At 33.8% G+C, this 14,865-nt stretch overlaps 1 protein-coding gene across 1 annotated transcript in view; it reads left to right on the top strand.

Moving 5' to 3' along the window:
* The window catches only part of LOC149774820 (annexin A6-like), an 83,871-nt gene that overhangs the window by 57,046 nt on the left and 11,960 nt on the right, over positions 1-14,865 (top strand). The window contains exons 21-25 of the mRNA XM_089944737.1: positions 561-655; positions 2,874-2,987; positions 4,250-4,340; positions 11,104-11,287; positions 13,688-13,830. Coding sequence (XP_089800863.1) covers positions 561-655; positions 2,874-2,987; positions 4,250-4,340; positions 11,104-11,287; positions 13,688-13,830 — 627 coding nt within the window. The remainder of the gene's footprint in view (positions 1-560; positions 656-2,873; positions 2,988-4,249; positions 4,341-11,103; positions 11,288-13,687; positions 13,831-14,865) is intronic.

The following is a 14,865-nucleotide window of genomic DNA, read 5'->3' as shown; positions in this document are numbered from 1 at the left end:
GTCTGAACTTAATAACCTTTAAATGGCCTCATGGATTGACCTTAATCTTTAAATGGCCTTATGGTCTGAACTTAATAACCGTTAAATGGCCTCATGGATTGACCTTAATAACCTTTAAATGGCCTCATGGTCTAAACTTAATAACCGTTAAATGGCCTCATGGATTGAAGTTAAATTGGAATATTCAGAGGACTAGGCAAAGATTGATTTGCACCATTGCCTGATAAAATCTGAGTTGACTTTAGTTTTCTGCTATTGCACATTAATGGCTGGGAGATCTGTGACAACTGAACACACTTTTTGGTTATCAGTTTGATGGACACATAACTGGACAAAAATAAGTATAGATGATGATTGTTTTACTATTGTATAACTAATATAAATTATACTCAGTCATTTTGTTTCATTTGTTTTTAAGTTTATTGTTTTAAAAGTTTGGTTTTAACTAGTATTATATTTTTATGTTGTATTGCGTATACAATCTTGGAAAAGATTACTGTACACTCAGTGTGTTACCCTCATAAAGAAATATTATTATTATTTTTATTCCTTCTATATAGGAACTGATGAACAGGCTATAATCAATGTGTTGGCTTACAGGTCAAATGCACAGAGACTGGAAATTGTAAAGACCTTTAAGACAATGGTTGGCAAGGTACATTCAGGAGTTATATATCTATATATATATGTGCATTTGTAATTATTAGAAACTCTTTAATTTTAGCAGAATAATGACATAAATGTTTAGAAAAGTAATGATTGGGCAAATATATTTTTAAAATATTGTTGTTTTACCATACAATTATGTGCATGAATAATATGATATGTCAAGACAGATATGCACAGTGTGTTCATTTTATGTCAAGATGGAAATACACAGTGTGGTCATTTTATGTCAAGACATATATGCACAGTGTGGTCATTTTGTCAAGATGGAAATACACAGTGTGGTCATTTTATGACAAGACAGATATACACATTGTGGTCATTTTATGACAAAACAGATATTCACAGTGTGGTCATTTTATGACAAGACAGATATACACATTGTGGTCATTTTATGTCAAGATGGAAATACACAGTGTGGTCATTTTATGTCAAGACATATATGCAGTGTGGTCATTTTATGTCAAGACATATACACATTGTGGTCATTTTATGACAAGACAGATATACACAGTGTGGTCATCTTATGTCAAGATGGAAATACATAGTGTGGTCATTTTATGTCAAGACATATATGCAGTGTGGTCATTTTATGTCAAGACATATACACAGTGTGATTATTTTATGTCAAGACAAATATACAGTGTGGTCATTTTATGTCAAGACATATACGCAGCATGGTCATTTTATGCAGCTATGTATAAATCTAGCTTGGTAAAATTTGTAATACATGGTATGCTCAACAACTTGGAAATATTTGAATCTGTCATGGTATCATTGTGAGCCTGTCAGAGTATAAATGTATGCCTGTCAGACTGTATCGATGTGAACCTGTACAAATATAAATGTAAACTTGTCAGAGTATTGGTGTGAGCCTGCCAGAGTATCAATTTATGCCTGTAAGTGTATTGCTGTGAACCTCTACAAATATAAATGTGAACTTTTCAGAATATTGGTGTGAGCCTGTCAGAGTATTGGTGTGAGCCAGTCAGAGTATTGGAGTGAGCATTTCAAAGTATTGTTGTGAGCCTGTCAGAGTATTGGCATGAGCCTGTCAGAGTACTGGTATGAGCATTTCAGAGCATTGGTGTGAGCCTGTCAGAATATTGGTGTGAGCCTGTCAGAGTACTGGTGTGAGCATTTCAGAGTATTGGCATGAGCCTGTCAGAGTATTGGTGTGAGCATTTCAGAGTATTGGTGTGAGCCTGTGAGAGTACTGGTGTGAGCCTGTCAGAGTATTGGTGTGAGCATTTCAGAGTATCAATGTTAACCTGTCAGAGTATCAGTGTGAGCATATCTTAGTATCAATGTGAACATATCACGGTATCATTGAGACAAAAATGGATTTATTTTTCCTTCCTTTTGCAGATGTAAGGCCTGCAATGTTTGTCTCAAACTTTAATAGTCTTTCATAATTTTTATTTTTTTAGAATCAAAACATCATTGACAATGTGTGACGTGTTTTGAATTGTAGATTTAATTTCTGTTTTATGATCGATGGTGTGTGCCAGTAGAAGTAATGTTTGCAGCAAGAAAACAAACCAAGCATTTTGTAACCAGTAAATAAAAACTGCATTATATCTCAGGCATAGACATTTTTGTATGGGGAAGATATTTAAATCATTGCTGTTTCATTCTTCTGAAGTTATGTCTTTTTTGCTATTTTGATAAAAATAAGTAAAACCTGATGTGTCGCATCCCTCATTTGGACTTGATTTTTCTTATCACCTAGGATAAAATAATTTACAAAATGTTTATTGTGACATATTAGTTCATCTCCAATCAACATTTCTCTCAAATTCCTGATATTTTGTATCATCAGCCAGTAAATATGATTGAAATTTGAATGAACTTTGAAAACTGTTTGTGGAGGTTGCATGTAGATCAGTGATTTGAAGCTTCATAAACTTTGCTTCAGAAGCATGTTTGGTATATAATAAAGCTCTATGAAGTTAATACCAGACATATTTGATCTTCTGGTACAAAAAGCTGTAGATTTTTTCTCTGTATTTCCATTTATTAAAATGTCCTCTTTTGTGTTGCACATGATGAACTATATGCAGGATAAAAATTGGAAAAGAATATACCATGGATATATTGACACAGTAGTATCCAGACTTTGAACAATTTAATTTGAGTCTTGCTGTCGTATATAAAACATGCATTAATTAACCTGTGTATTTTTTAATGAGTTATCTCCCCTACAGGACCTGATAAGTGAATTAGACGGGGAGTTGAGTGGTGGTTTGAAGAAGATTGCTAGAGGACTTTGCATGTCTCCTGCAGATTTTGATGCAATGAGTATCAACAAGGCTATTAAGGTACATCATTTTTTTTACAGAATTTACTTATTTTATCCAGCTTGCATGTGTGTAATCTTCTGTAATCACACCAGTCCTGTGTATGTGTTTGTGTGTGCATCATCATTGGTGTATGTTAAGAAAACAGCATAACCTTGAGACATTTGTTCTTAAGAATTAGAATAAGTGCTGAGGCTAAAATTTGTTTTAGAATAAATGTACAAAATAACATAAAGAAACTTTGTAATAAATATATATCATGAACACCAGCCATGCATGTTTGCTTAAAGAAATAACTTGGTACCAGTAAAGATTACGCATTTCTTGCATGACGGTCCCAAGTTCAAATACATTTGTTCAGTGTAACCATGAGTCAAGTGCAAAATTACAAATACTTGCATATGTGAGTACCAGTAAATGGGTCACTGCATATGTGAATATGAAGAAATGGGTCACTGCATATGTGAATATAAAGAAATGGGTCACTACAACTGCAAGTATAATGAAATGGGTCACAGTCCTACATTACACACATGGCAGCAAGAATTAAAATTTTATGAGTAAATACCATTGTAACATGTTTGGGACTTTCTGCCAATGATCAGAAAAATACTTGAGAAATACTGCCATAACCACTATAGATATGCATGTACCATGTTTAGCAAATGACATCAGGCATGCATCACATACCAGCATAGCATTCATTATAGTGACTCAGTTGAGATGAGATATTCTTGACTAAAATATTGTTTTCTTTTTTTTCAAGCATTTTAGTATTTGTCTGGTCCTTTTGCATTCCACCACTCCCACCTGATATTAAAATTGGAAAACCTCATTGGTATTGCAAATACCAAAAACTATATTCATTAATTTATAATGTTAGCACCTGGTTGTCCCAAACACTGTCATACTGTTTGAATTTCAAACCATATGGGAGTTTCTTTATTAACATTAATATCTGCAAAACTTATGAGGTGTTTTAAACTGGGGTTAAATATAGTACCTGCAAAACTTTGAGGTATTATAAATACAGTAAATAGAGTACCTGCAAAACTTTGAGGTATTATAAATACAGTAAATAGAGTACCTGCAAAACTTTGAGGTATTATAAATACAGTAAATAGAGTACCTGCAAAACTTTGAGGTATTATAAATACAGTAAATAGAGTACCTGCAAAACTTTGAGGAGTTCTAAATAAATAGAACAAAGATGTATATTAGCATCTACTTTGATAAGAATTGTTTTTAAATATTGTTTTATTTTTACATTTTAAAATTGACAGGGTCTGGGAACAGATGAGAAAGTACTTATAGAGATTATCTGCACTCGCACCAATCAACAGATCAAGGACTTTAAAGCAGCATACAAAACATGTAAGTTAGCTACCAATCAGTCTTGATATTTTCTAAGCATTATGCTGTGAGATTCAGCAGAATATTTTCTGAAATTGGGTAATTCAGGTGTGAAAATACAAATTGGGTAATTCAGGTGTGAAAATACAAAGGAAATAATATTTGTGTTTAGTTTTGTTAGAGATGAATACCCTATTTATCCAATGATTGACCATTCTTGAAGATAAACCAATCTCACTTCTTTGCAAACTTTTGACAGAAATTTATGAAAATGTCTGCTTGTTAATGAGCCCACCACATACATTTTAAAAAATGTGTCAGGCCTGTCTGTAGGGTTTTAATGGATACAAAATTTAAGATTTGAGATGAAGTGGCCGACTTATTTATGCCATGCCAACATGATGCCAATGCCACTATATGTATCCATTTTAGAAAACATGCTTACCCATCCATCCACTTCTTTCCAGACAGGTTTGAAATTTAGAAAATTTTGAATACAATCTTTTTTCTGAACACTTTGCAAATATAAGAAAAACTAAGTTTGCATTTACTAGTATATTAAGTATAAGCACACAAAAATATTGAACATCAATTAGAAAATTACAATGAAAAGTTAAGATTGAACATCAATTAGAAAGTTACAATGAAAAGTTAAGATTGTCTATGATGTTTGGTTGACTAATCAGGACATGGTATTCCATTCAGCACATTACACCATGTTGACCAATCAGGACATGGTATTCCATTCAGCACATTACACCATGTTGACCAATCAGGACATGGTATTCCATTCAGCACATTACACCATGTTGACCAATCAGGACATGGTATTCCATTCAGCACATTACACCATGTTGACCAATCAGGACATGGTATTCCATTCAGCACATTACACCAAGTTGACCAATCAGGACATGGTATTCCATTCAGCACATTACACCATGTTGATCAGTCAGGACAAAATATTCCATTCAGCACATTACACCATGTTGACCAATCAGGACATGGTATTCCATTCAGCACATTACACCAAGCTGACCAATCAGGACATGATATTCCATTCAGCACATTACAACATGTTGACCAATCAGGACATGATATTCCATTCAGCATATTGCACCATGTTGACCAATCAGGACATGATATTCCATTCAGCACATTACAGCATATTGACCAGCCAGTGTGACCACTCATATTGCATTGTAGACATGATATATATGTCTATGTCAATGGACATGTCAGTGTTGTTGGACAGGCATGTAGTAATTAATTTATTCTAGTATGTTTATGAAGAAATAATTTGAATCATATTATGGTAATTACATTTTCAAACAGCATACATTAATAAGTTTTACCATCTGCAGAAAGTGTCAACATTCATGTACATGTACCAGTCAATGATTCATAAAGTGTCAACATTTATGTACATGTACAAGTCAGTGAACCATAAAGTGTAAACATTCACGTACATGTACAAGTCAATGAATCATAAAGCGTAACATACATGTCCTAGTCAATGATTCATAAAGCGTAAACATGCATGTACATGTACAAGTCAGTGAATCATAAAGTGTAAACATGCACGTACATGTACAAGTCAGTGAATCATAAAGCGTAACATACATGTCCTAGTCAATGATTCATAAAGCGTAAACATGCATGTACATGTACAAGTCAGTGAATCATAAAGTGTAAACATGCACGTACATGTACAAGTCAATGAATCATAAAGCGCAACATACATGTCCTAGTCAATGAATCATAAAGCGTAAACATGCATGTACATGTACAAGTCAGTGAATCATAAAGTGTAAACATGCACGTACATGTACAAGTCAGTGAATCATAAAGCGTAACATACATGTCCTAGTCAATGAATCATAAAGCGTAAACATGCATGTGCATGTACCAGTCAATGAATCATAAAGTGTAAACATTTAGGTACATGTACAAGTCAGTGAAAAGTGTCAACATACACAAAGATGTTCATATTAGTGTATCATAAAAAATGCTAGGTCAAAATGCTCATACAGAATACAATTTGTGTCATTTTGAGCATGTATTTACAATCTAATGCCTGCTACACTATCTAGAACCGTGCTGACAATGGCTACAATGGCTGATACAGAGTCATCATCAGCATCTTCATCAATTCCAAGAGTGTAAACTGGGTTGATTCCTGGTGATCACAACTTTCTTAATGTGTTATTGCTGGATGCAATATAATTCAAAAAATCAACAGCCTCATTACCAGACCCAAGTATGCAATATAATCCAAGATATCAACAGCCTCATTACCAGACCCAAGTATGCAATATAATCCAAGATATCAACAGCCTCATTACCAGACCCAAGTATGCAGTATAATCAAAGAAATCAATAGCCTCATTACCAGACCCAAGTATGCAATATAATCCAAGAAATCAACAGCCTCTTTACCAGACCCAAGTATGCAATATAATCCAAGAAATCAACAGCCTCATTACCAGACCCAAGTATGCAATATAATCCAAGAAATCAACAGCCTCATTACCAGACCCAAGTATGCAATATAATCCAAGAAATCAACAGCCGCGTTACTAGACCCAAATATGCAATATAATCCAAGAAATCAACAGCCTCATTACCAGACCCAAGTATGCAATATAATCCAAGAAATCAACAGCCTCATTACCAGACCCAAGTATGCAATATAATCCAAGAAATCAACAGCCTCATTACCAGACCCAAGTATGCAGTATAATCAAAGAAATCAACAGCCTCATTACCAGACCCAAGTATGCAATATAATCCAAGAAATCAACAGCCTCTTTACCAGACCCAAGTATGCAATATAATCCAAGAAATCAACAGCCTCATTACCAGACCCAAGTATGCAATATTATCCAAGAAATCAACAGCCTCATTACCAGACCCAAGTATGCAATATAATCCAAGAAATCAACAGCCGCGTTACTAGACCCAAATATGCAGTATAATCCAAGAAATCAACAGCCTCATTACCAGACCCAAGTATGCAACATAATCCAAGAAATCAACAGCCTCTTTACCAGACCCAAGTATGCAATATAATCCAAGAAATCAACAGCCTCATTACCAGACCCAAGTATGCAATATAATCCAAGAAATCAACAGCCTCATTACCAGACCCAAGTATGCAATATAATCCAAGAAATCAACAGCCGCGTTACTAGACCCAAATATGCAGTATAATCCAAGAAATCAACAGCCTCATTACCAGACCCAAGTATGCAATATGATCCAAGAAATCAACATTAATTTTTATTTGTAAATTGTTTTGTCAAAAAGTAGAAAATGCAGACATTTATCATCATGTTTTCATTGCATTGAACCATCAACCTGTGATACTAAGTTACTGATTATGAATGAAATTTTATGATTAGGTAAAAAATATTATAATTGTGCTAATTTTCTCTGACAGACCACTGAAATAAAATGTTACAACCAATCAAATATTGTTACAGTAACAAAGGGTCATTGTAGGGTCATTGGAATAAATAATTGTAGGTTTATGGGAATATATAATGATTAGGAATTTGGCAGGTGAAATTAAACTCAAGGATTCTAACAGAAAATATTTATCCAAGAATGTAATAAATAATACAGTATGGCAGATGAAATCATTTTAGTTAATAATTAGATCATATGTAATTCCCCCCCCCCCATTGTGTTTTAAAAGTAATATTCTATATAAATCTCATATATACATGACTTATGAGATAGAATAGGTGCCCAAGTGGTGGCAGTAAGGTAAATTTAATTTATGAGAATGAGAAAAAAGTGATACATCTTTCAATCTCTTGAGTTGATTCTAAAATGTACTCAGTTTTTGCTCAGATACTCAAGTATCCATTGCAGCACTACTCATCCTTGGACTCATCATATAACAAGTAGTCTGTTAAAATTACATTGGTAGGCTCACATTTAGCAATACTCATTACAGCTATAGTGTTACATATCCTTGTGTTTCTTATAGGATAAATATTTTACAATGACCTTGCATGTGCACACACTATTAAGTCATGAACTTTTAACCCGTTTGTACCTGGGCACTTAAATAAGTACGTACTGCAGTACTACAGTTCCCTGTGCTTTTCATAAGACTAAAAATATTGTATGTTACATTGACATTGTGTATGGAATACAGTCCCTATGTGTTTACTATGCAGACATAAATACAGTCTCTGTCTGCTTACTATGCAGACATAAATGCAGTCCCTATGTACCTAATATGCACACATAAATACAGTCACTATGTGCCTTATATGCACACATAAATACAGTCCCTATGTGCTTAATATGCACACATAAATACAGTCCATATGTGCTTAATATGCACACATAAATACAGTCACTATGTGCTTAATATGCAGACATAAATACAGTCCCTATGAACTTAATATGCACACATAAATACAGTCCCTATGAACTTAATGTGCACACATAAATACAGTCACTATGTACTTAATATGCACACATACATACAGTCACTATGTGCTTAATATGCACACACAAATACAGTCCCTATGTGCTTGCTATGCAGACATAAATACAGTCCCTATGTACTTAATATGCACACATAAATACAGTCCCTATGTGCTTAATATGCACACATAAATACAGTCCATATGTGCTTAATATGCACACATAAATACAGTCACTATGTGCTTAATATGCAGACATAAATACAGTCCCTATGAACTTAATATGCACACATAAATACAGTCCCTATGAACTTAATGTGCACACATAAATACAGTCACTATGTACTTAATGTGCACACATACATACAGTCACTATGTGCTTAATATGCACACACAAATACAGTCCCTATGTGCTTGCTATGCAGACATAAATACAGTCCCTATGTACTTAATATGCACACATAAATACAGTCCCTATGTGCTTAATATGCACACATAAATACAGTCACTATGTGCTTAATATGCAGACATAAATACAGTCCCTATGAACTTAATATGCACACATAAATACAGTCCCTATGAACTTAATGTGCACACATAAATACAGTCACTATGTACTTAATGTGCACACATACATACAGTCACTATGTGCTTAATATGCACACACAAATACAGTCCCTATGTGCTTGCTATGCAGACATAAATGCAGTCACTATGTACTTAATATGCACACATAAATACAGCCCTTATATGCTTAATATGCACACATAAATATAGTCCCTATGTGCTTAATATGCACACATAAATACAGTCCCTATGTGCTTAATATGCATGCATACAGTCCCTATCTGCTTACTATGCACACATACAGTCCCTATCTGCTTTCTATGCACACATACAGTCCCTGTGTGCTTAATATGCACACAGAAATGCAGCCCTTATATGCTTACTAAAGGATAAATACAGTACGATACAATGAAATTTTATATTCAACCACAATTCGACTACTATAGGGGATCACATCTGCTACATAAAATTACAGGAAAGGGCATGGAAAATACAAATATGAGGAAAATGTAAAGTAATTTTTGATCAGCAGACAGAAAATATTCAAACTGCAATGCTTACATTCAGCGTATTTCCAATACATGAAAGAATATTTTTGAGAAAGGCCAAACTAATGTACAAGGTTTTTACAAAATCTGCTCCCACTTACCTAAACAACATTTTTCAGAACAGAATCTACTGGTACCCCCAAATATATAATCATTAAACGGGCAAACTTTCAAAGTACCCAAGCGAAGAAAGAAGCTTTTCAAACATAGCTTTCAGTTCTCAGGTGCACTTAATTGGAATAACATTCCACATGATAGTAAATCAGCTCCAAGCATATCTTCCTTCCATAATAGGTGTATTAGATTGATGAAATCATCAGCAACAACAAACATGGTGTACTGTACTAAAGTACATGTTATGCTACCCACCTCCTGTGCTTCATTCTCATTTCTGCATTTACTGTGTACTTGCTTGTGTGTGCATTTGTCTGTGTGTGTGAATATATTATTAGATTGATCTTATATGTACAAGGTAGATTAGTTTTCATTTGTAACTAATTGAGTAGTTTTCATTTGTAATTAATATAGTCACTGTCTGAAAGCAAAGCCATTATTGTTATTATTTTTATTATTATGCAAACATTCTGTCCTTTCATGTACGATAACTGATTCCTACAGATATCTGGGCTTATTAAAGATAAATATGGCATGTTACAGTGACATTGTACATGCAAATATTCAGTTCTTTCATGTACAATAACTGATTCCTACAAACCTCTGGGCTTGTTAAAGGATAAATATGGCATGTTACAATGAAATTGTACATGGAAACATTAATTATTGAAATTATCCTCATATTATTCATACAGACAAAAGATTGCAATTAAAGCAATATCTCCTGGGAATTTGAAATATAGTAAATAGTTGAAAACTTGAGAGAAAAAAATCTGGATTTAAGCATCTGGTGCTTTTAAAGTTGGGCTTTCATTATTTGAAAGAAGTTAAAGCATGGGAAAGGTATAAAAACAAAGTAAAATGAATAATTATTCACCCTGCTGTGAATATCATTAAATGAATTAATATGGCTTTCAGCTGTAATAGGACAAACATATTGGGTTCATAGATTAGAGGTATCAAGGAATTTAGTTTATAGATTAGAGGTTTCTTATTTATTATTTTTTTAAGTGAACTTCATTTACATTCATTGTAGAGTGGATGAACAAAAATTTAAGTGACTACTTTATTTAAAAACTAAAGAAAATGTTTACTTTTCTTCCTTACCAGTGTATGGTAAGGACCTTGAGGCTGACGTGGCAGGTGACACTTCTGGTCACTTCAAACGACTACTGGTCAGTCTTCTCCAGGCCAATCGTGATGAAAGTAAGGAGTTTGACCGCAACAAAGCCAAGCAAGATGCCCAGGCACTGCTTGATGCAGGTGAAAAGAAATGGGGCACTGATGAATCCAGGTATAATGTTTCACTGAAGGGTGATATGTGGAAAAACATGATTTTTTTTCTTCTATAACCATACCCAGAATCTGGGAGAACAGGTTGAGTCTGGTGGTTACAAATTCAAGTACTACCTAAAGTATGTCTTTTATACTGCACCTTTAATGTCTTACTTGCTTTATATATTGAATTCATGCACACCTTTAATGTCTTACTTGCTTTATATAGTGAATTCATGCACACCTTTAATGTCTTACTTGCTTTATATAGTGAATTCATGCACACCTTCAATGTCTCACTTGCTTTATATAGTGAATTCATGCACACCTTTATTGTCTTACTTGCTTTATATAGTAAATTCATGCACACCTTTAATGTCTTACTAGCTTTATATAGTGAATTCATGCACACCTTTAATGTCTTACTTGCTTTATATAGTGAATTCATGCACACCTTTATTGTCTTACTTGCTTTATATAGTGAATTCATGCACACCTTTATTGTCTTACTTGCTTTATATAGTGAATTCATGCACACCTTTAATGTCTTACTTGCTTTATATAGTGAATTCATGCACACCTTTAATGTCTTACTTGCTTTATATAGTGAATTCATGCACACCTTTAATGTCTCACTTGCTTTATATAGTGAATTCATGCACACCTTTAATGTCTTACTTGCTTTATATAGTGAATTCATGCACACCTTTAATGTCTTACTTGCTTTATATAGTGAATTCATGCACACCTTTAATGTCTTACTTGCTTTATATAGTGAATTCATGCACACCTTTAATGTCTTACTTGCTTTATATAGTGAATTCATGCACACCTTCAATGTCTCACTTGCTTTATATAGTGAATTCATGCACACCTTTATTGTCTTACTTGCTTTATATAGTAAATTCATGCACACCTTTAATGTCTTACTTGGTTTATATACTGAATTCATGCATACCTTTAATGTCTTACTTGCTTTATATAGTGAATTCATGCACATCTTTAATGTCTTACTTGCTTTATATAGTGAATTCATGCACACCTTTAATGTCTTACTTGCAAATTCATGCACACCTTTATTGTCTTACTTGCTTTATATAGTGAATTCATGCACACCTTTAATGTCTTACTTGCTTTATATAGTGAATTCATGCACACCTTTAATGTCTTACTTGCTTTATATAGTGAATTCATGCACACCTTTATTGTCTTACTTGCTTTATATAGTGAATTCATGCACACCTTTAATGTCTTACTTGCTAGTGAATTCATGCACACCTTTATTGTCTTACTTGCTTTATACAGTGAATTCATGCACACCTTTATTGTCTTACTTGCTTTATATAGTGAATTCATGCACACATTTAGAAGCTACTGTGGTTCAGTGCTTAAGGAGTTGGACTCACAACTAGAAGGGTATAAGTTTGGTTGCACCATCAGATCAGCCCAGATCAGCTGTAACTATAGTGTTTATATGGGCAAAACACATTGAAAGTGTTACTGTGCCATACAACATAAAACTAAATGACTATGCCACATTCAGCAGTCATTAATAATGCATAATATGCAACACTCAGCAAAGTCATTGATAAAAATGCATACTATGCCACACTCAGCAAAGTCATTGATAATAATGCATACTTTGCCACATTCAGCAGTCATTGATAATAATGCATACTGTGCCACATTCAGCAAAGTCATTGATAATAATGCATACTGTGCCACATTCAGCAGTCATTGATAATAATGCATACTTTGCCACATTCAACAGTCATTGATAATAATGCATACTGTGCCACATTCAGCAAAGTCATTGATAATAATGCATATTTTGCCACATTCAGCAGTCATTGATAATAAGGCATACTTTGCCACATTCAACAGTCATTGATCACAATGCATACTGTGCCACATTCAGCAAAGTCATTGGTAATGATGCATACTTTGCCACATTCAGCAGTCTTTGATAATAATGCATACTATTCCACATCCATCAGTCATTGATAATGATGCATACTATGCCACATTCAGCAAAGTCATTGATAATAATGCATACTTTGCCACAATCAACAGTCATTGATAATGATGCATACTATGCCACATCTATCAGTCATTGATAATGATGCATACTATGCCACATTCAACAAAGTCATTGCTAATGATGCATACTATGCCACATTCAAGTCATTTAATGACTGTGTTATTTGCAGCATATTATGTATTGTTGCCAGTTCAAAGTGATTCAGAACATGTTATTATCAGATGTCACTGTCTCATTTTATATGAAACTTGCATAAAAAACAGTGACAAAATGGCTGAAATATTAACCTTGTACTGTTATTGTAGCTAATTGTATGGACCTCTCAAAGAATCATTAATCTTGCCCTGTAGTCTTAGTAATGCACACTTTCGGTTGCAGGTTTAATGTTATCCTCGTGTCTAGAAGCTATGCTCAGCTACGTGCTACATTCCAGGAATATGCTAAGTTGGCAAACAAGGACATTGATAATACAATACAAAGTGAGATGTCTGGCGACCTCAAAGACAGCATGCTGGCGATAGGTGGGTATAGGAAAATGGACATAATTTTTATATATGGCCAAAACTGAGTGGTAAAGACATCTTTATAATAATTTAGTGTGCTTGTAGTGCAAGTGTGTTATAAATTACAGTGGCTTCAATAACCTGTAGTTATAAATTACAGTGGCTTCAATAACCTGTAGTTATAAATTACAGTGGCTTCAGTAACCTGTAGTTATAAATTACAGTGGCTTCAATAGATTAGAGTAACTTAAACTGAAGTTCAGGAGTGTTGTAGATTAGAGTAACTTAAAAAGACTGAAGTTCAGGAGTGTTGTAGATTAGAGTAACTTAAATGAACTGAAGTTCAGGAGTGTTGTAAATTATAGCAACTTAAATAAACTGGAGTTCAGGAGTGTTGTAAATTAGAGTAACTTAAAAAGACTGAATTCATGAGTGTTGTAACTTAAAGTAACTTAAATAAACTGGAGTTCGGGAGTGTTGGAAATTAGAGTGACTTAAATAAACTGAAGTTCAGGAGTGTTGTAAATTAGAGTAACAAATAAACTGGAGTTCATGAGTGTTGTAACTTAAAGTAACTTAAATAAACTGGAGTTCGGGAGTGTTGGAAATTAGAGTAACTCAAATAAACTGGAGTTCAGGAGTGTTGTAAATTAAACTAACTTGAATAAACAGAAATAATCTGTAGCCCAAGAATTTTGTTAATTAGAGTAGCTTAATTAATCAGATGGAGATAATGAGATTCAGAACATACACACAGTGCTCAACTGTATAGATCACAAGAATGAAATTCATTCAGTTAAGTCTGCTTACAGGACACCTTCATACTTGTTGCCACAAAGGATAACATTTACTGTACCTTCAGTGTACTTTATTGACAGGTTCCACTGTATTAAGTGTCATAATATAAGTTCATAACATATATAAACAATGTGTGCTACTTTGTGACAAGGCTTAGCATTGTCATTAGCATAATGTTATATCGAAGTTTCTATTTCTATGTGCTGTAACAAGTAGTGGTATTTTTAGTATCATGTTCTACGTAAACTTGCATTT

Source organism: Sinohyriopsis cumingii, unplaced genomic scaffold (assembly GCF_028554795.1).
Source record: "Sinohyriopsis cumingii isolate HCF-2022 unplaced genomic scaffold, ASM2855479v2 utg000131l, whole genome shotgun sequence".
Classification (NCBI taxonomy): domain Eukaryota; kingdom Metazoa; phylum Mollusca; class Bivalvia; order Unionida; family Unionidae; genus Sinohyriopsis; species Sinohyriopsis cumingii.
Note: the sequence above shows the minus strand (reverse complement) of the source record. Positions and strands in the feature narration are given on the sequence as shown.